General features: G+C 27.6%; 1 protein-coding gene across 2 annotated transcripts in view; it reads right to left on the reverse strand.

Moving 5' to 3' along the window:
• The window catches only part of LOC100200642 (uncharacterized), a 111,713-nt gene that overhangs the window by 65,758 nt on the left and 39,955 nt on the right, over positions 1-6,000 (reverse strand). For both annotated transcript variants that reach the window (XM_065806072.1, XM_065806073.1), the window contains exon 11: positions 4,624-5,112. In XM_065806072.1, the coding sequence (XP_065662144.1) occupies positions 4,624-5,112 (489 nt within the window). The remainder of the gene's footprint in view (positions 1-4,623; positions 5,113-6,000) is intronic.

Consider the following 6,000-nt stretch of genomic DNA (forward strand, 5'->3'; position numbering starts at 1 on the left):
TCTACAACTTACAAATAGTAAAATTTTTGAAAATAATCTAACTTCAATAAACTTAGATTTAAAGGGATTCTTTTGATATGAAATTCATATCAAAAGAATCCCTTTAAATCTAAGTTTATTTAAAATGACAATAATGCACAGCTATTATTTAAAATGACAATAATGCACAGCTTCTACATAAAATCCTACTCATTTAATTAAGGAGCCTTCCACATTTACAGACCTTATAGTTTTAAACAATATAAAAAATATCTTGTCAGCAATTATCGGAGCTCTAAGGTGATTAAAACTTATTTTGCTGTGTTAAAAAACTTTACTAAATACTCATCAAGTGCAACATGATATAAAAATTTATTTAAAAAGTCTCTGCAAAATCTTTTTCGTTAAAAAAAAAAATTTTGTAGAAAATCTTTCTGGATTTTATGAATGTAATAAATAAAAACTAAATAATTTGTAAATAAGACTTCATGCTTAAAAAAATACTTTTTGGTTATTTAGAGTTTTCAGATATTGAGAGCCTTCTTAATAAACTTTTAACTAAGAAGTATCGCAAACTAAAAATAATACTCTTAACAGTATTCTATACAAATAAAATATTTTTAAGCAAGTAGTAACTGCTTACTTAAAGGTTATGTCTGTCAAAAAAAATTAATAGTATACCAAGTACTCGGAGCTACAAAAAAAAAGCTGATTCAAATGTGCTAGGCTCTGTTAAGCTCTGTTGTACATTAGTTCCACACTTGAACAGTTGTGACTTAGACAGTATGACTTGAATGGTTTTCTATAATTTCATTTTCTTAATGAAAATAAAATTAGTGAAAGTGTAAAGCAAACTTTCAAATTGTCTTGCTCTTTGAATGTCTCTTTGAATGACTTGCACTTTAAATTGTCAAATTTTTTTTTTAGAAAACAATTGAGTATTTTTTGTTGAAACACAATCATTAAGAAAAATAAGTTTATGAGCTCCTTAGACTCATGTGTTAATAAGGATTTTATATCAGTTTTTAGTTTTTTTGTTTGTTTTTCTGTTTTTAGTTAAAAATTGTTGCTTTTTTGGATATCAAACTTTAGCAATTTACTTTTTTTTTAAATTAATATTTCTGAAATCTCTATGAAATTCTGGTACTTTTGATTTTAGGTTGATATACTTTTAGAGAAAATTTCTGGTACTTTTGATTTTAGGTTGATATACTTTTGGAGAAAATTTTTTTTACTGATATATGGGACCCAGTATTTAATCAAGGATCACAGTTGGTGACCTTTTTCAGAAATTAAATAATTCTGATACTTTTCAGTTACTTTCAAACCAAATTTGATCTATTTTTGATACAGGAAACTGAAGGTACCAAAAAGTCAACACTCTAATATATAAGCAAACAAAAGCGCAGACTTAAAAAACATTTTACCAAAAATAATCAAAGATAGTGTAAAAAGTATTCCATACAATCTTTTTTAATTCAATTAAATCTTTGATTAATCATTTAACAGCCTGTTTGTTGCATAATAAACCTGTTATTAAAATACCATATTATGTCATTAAAATACCATACCAATACAGTACTTTCAAACCATCATATATGCAGATACATTTATCAATTTTGTCAACAAGAACATGTCCATAAAAGATCCTAAAGTTAATGGAATTGAAGGAAAGTATTTTCCATCAAGGAAGACATCAAAGAATAATTCAACAAGCTCAAAAACTTTCCCAGACCAGATGAAACAAGCTTATAGGAAAGACCAGCATGCCAGACTATATTGAATGTCTTTAATATATCATCACCAATAGCCCTTGCTTCACCAATTCCACCTAATGCACAATGTAACCTTTCTTTTTCAATAGTTAACTAATCAGCATAGAGCAAGAGAAATCAAAACATTTTTTATGTTTTTATTTTACATGTTTTGATTTATTCAAACAACTTACTCTCTGATTGTCAGAGAGTAAATTGTTCGGCTCAAAGTGAAACATTGGAAGTTTAAGTAAAAATTTAAAGACTTTGCTTATAACAGTAAGTAAACTGATTGGGTGAAAGCTTTCACCCAATCTGTGAATCTAATTATGAGATCATTGATAATTATGAGACCACATTAATGAGAGGAGAAATGTTTATGACTTAAATAATAACATTATTAAAAGTTTTCTAAAAGTATAAACAAACTTACTTCTACAATCAAATATGAGATTTAATAATCTAAGAAATAAACCATAGTGCCAGACTGTACCTTGGTGCACTAATTTCTTGCAATAATAAAATTCTCTAGAGATTTGTTCTTCAAGAAAGATGAAAAATATGATTATGATTAGAAATTACAACAAAAAGAAAAAAACATTTTTTTTTTGTGCAGTAGAATAAGACATGATTTAAAACTGACAAAAGGAATAAAAACTTCCTTGCCAGCCTGAATCCAGAAGTTTTAATAAGGCGAATATTTAGCTGAGAGACAAAAGACATCAGCCAAAATATACAAAGAAAATCATAAAATGAATCTCAGTCCAGCCCTAAGGTATTAGTAAGAAGTACAATAATAGGGTTATACTGACATGAAAGAAGTATCAACAATTTAGAATCAACAATTTAAAAAAAAAACAAGTAAAAACTAAGCACAAGCTAAAAGATGAGACACAAATGTAAAGGTTAAAAAAGGTCTGAGAAGGAGTGAAGGTCTGAGCTTATCTGAGTTTAACCTTGTAACTTGTTTTCTAGTTTTGACTTTTTTTGCTATTGTACTTTTCATTAATTTTTAACTTAAGATTAAGTTTTGATGCACTATCCCTAATTTTAGGTAATATTTTAATGTTTTGACAATAATCCTTTGATAATAATCCTATGATAAAAACAAACTTTTTATAACATATCAAAATTTTTTTTAATCAAACTAAGAATAGAGCTAAGCATATGCATATAAAAAAATAGTGTGAAGATTCAAACCTGATTTTGTAACAAGTACGTGAACTATTATTGAGTTGTCCAAATAGTCTTTTTGATTTTTAACTAAAAAATTAAAAGCAATTTTTCTTTTACAAAAAGTAACTTTAAACATTTTTTTCTATTAAGAGTTGCCATCTTTTAGGTAACTTCATGATGCCTGGTTCATAAAACTTCTGATCTTTTGAAGCAAAAAATACTTTGAGGTATGTTCCAACTTGTTTTTCTGATAGTAGTCTAATGGTGCAGGGCTGTAAGGTGTGTGAGGTAGTATGTCCTGACCAATTTTCAATAATTGGCTGGCAAGTATTTAAAGTATGTGGTTGTACATTATCATGGTAAAACACCCCAAAATTTTCTAATTCTGGATGTTTTTGTTGTAATGTTTTATTTAATTTTATTAGTAACTCACAGTTAACAATTGGTTCATCAGGTTTGGACCATGATCTTTTTTTGTTGAATATTACAGAATACAATCTTTTCTTTATCGCCAATTATTAATTTCTTTAATTTATTTCTTTAATTTTGATTTTTTTGAATCAAATGGAATCCAAACATCAAGCTTTCTCAAACGATTCTCAACAGTTCTTTAGGATGTGTTTAACTTTTTCACCTATTTCACAAACGGTTATATATCAATCAGCATCAATCAAAGCTTTTAGTTTGTTTTCATCAATCTCAGTTGATCTACAAAAACCAATTTTGACAAGTGCGCTCTGTTAATGCATCACAAAAAGGTGGAACACAAGGATCCCTTTATGGCTTAGATAAAGCTCACGAAAAATGCTAACATGTGCGCTATCTATACACAACATGGCACTGGTAATATTCTGATACCATACAATTGCTGATAAAATCAGTCTCACTAAGACCTACTACAGAGTTTGGGAAACCTTACTACCAGTAGGCTTCAGAACCATTAAACTGAGTTTTAGGGCTGTATCTTAATTAAGAGATAACAGTAGTTGCATAGCTACTAACAAAATGTCACAAGCAAAAATCCATGAGTAGAGTTGAAAATATCCAGAATTCATCACCCTAGGCAGAAAACAATGTAATACTGGTTTTTATCTAAAAAAATTTCAAGTGTAAACTATGATTGTGATATGCTATATATCGCAATGAACTCTGTTATAAGCTCTGGGTTATAAGCTCTAGATTATAAGGTTATAAGGCATTTATAAGGTTATAAGGTTATAAGAACTTATTTGATTTTATTGCAAACTCTGACTTCATTATAGAAACCGTTATCACTTTAATGTATATCTTTGTTTGACTCTTCCAAAATGCAATCTTTTTAAATCAAAACTTCTTAAAACTATGAACTAAGTGTTTAAAAATAACTTTATTTTTTGAGAATTTAATTAGTTTTAAACTTTTAATTTTAAAGTAACTTAATAAAATAATTTATTTATTTAAACTATTTAAAATTGTTATTGATATTTCATTGTAATTAAAATCTGTTTAATAAAGTATTTTCAAAATTACTTAAAAAAATTTATTCATATTTGATTAATATTTGATTAACAAATAAAAACACACTTTTTGAACAAAAATTTTTTATTTAACTTAACAATATTAAAAAATAAAATTTTTTAAAGCAATACATTTTTATTTTTCATTTTTAAATCAAACCTTACAAAGCAAAACAAAGTTGCAAACTGATGAACAAAAAACAATAAATCACTCTTACCAGCATTTCCATTGATAACTAAGAAATCAGAGATTGAAGCATCTTGAGAATCATACCAAGGATCTGAAGCATACACTTTTATATTTTTAAAATCTCTAGCATCAGAATTTTCTACTTTATGAATATTAATTCCATTTACATCAACAGAAAACCAATACTTATTGTCTGAAAAACTTTGAAATATTTTAACAAAAGTCCACTGATTTAATGCAAGAGAAGGAGTTTCAATGTAGTAACTAACATTTCCACTCAATGCCACAAAAATAACAAGCTTTCCTGAACCATCTTCATGAAACCAAACACCTGGATTTCTATCACCATAAGCTCCAAAATCATTCCCCAAAGTTAAATGAACAACATTTTTCAAGCCTTTTGTGTAGTTCTTGGGTTTAACATTAAAAGACACAGTGTACACTTTTCTTAAAACATAAAGGGTTCCCAGCAAAGAGTCTTGAGTTAAATTAAACTCTTCTCGGTGGTTAATAAAATCTAAATATATAATCTTAGTCTAAAAAGTTTATTATACACACACATATATATATATATATATATATATATATATATATATATATATATATATATATATATATATATCTTATACTGCTGATTTAGGTGAGCAGTGTGACGCCATACTGAAAAAGCCTGCTGCAGGGGGCTTCAGTACATACATTAACTGACAATTGGGGGCTTCAGTACAACATTAACTGCCTGACACGCAGCAGAGTGCTACATCGACTGAGAGTTTGGCATGGGGCAGCAATCTTTTCATTCATTATTCTTGGTTTTCTTCTTCTTTTTCTAAATAAGTCGTATCGATTTAGATAAACAAAAAAGGTGAGCAAGTGCTCACATAAAATATGCTATAGTAGATATAAATATGCTGTAGTAGTATATATAAATAAATCTTTTTGTGACTTTCAAATCCGGAGTCCCAAAAAGGACTCCGGATTTGAAAGTCACAAAAAGATTACTGTATCCTAGTTTTTGGTATTCAGGAGCTCTAAAAATATAAATAAGTTTATGGACTACTAATAGGAAAAAAGTTTTTTAGGTTAGAGGAACAATCATTTTTTGAGCCCGGAGTCCTTAAGTATAATAACGGCAAGGACTCCGTGCTTAAAAACTTAAGTTTCAAGTCTTTAAATCTCATGAACTTTTTTCTTGTCGCAGATCATAAGTCAACAAACATGTTCAGAGCTTCTGGACACTACAGACTTGGAAAAAGTAGACATACAAAGCCGGAGTCCTTTTGGGACTCCGCATCCCTGATATATATATATATATATATATATATATATATATATATATATATATATATATATATATATATATATATATATATATATATAATATATATATAATGTATATATACACAAA

This window comes from Hydra vulgaris, chromosome 09 (genome assembly GCF_038396675.1).
Source record: "Hydra vulgaris chromosome 09, alternate assembly HydraT2T_AEP".
NCBI lineage: Eukaryota > Metazoa > Cnidaria > Hydrozoa > Anthoathecata > Hydridae > Hydra > Hydra vulgaris.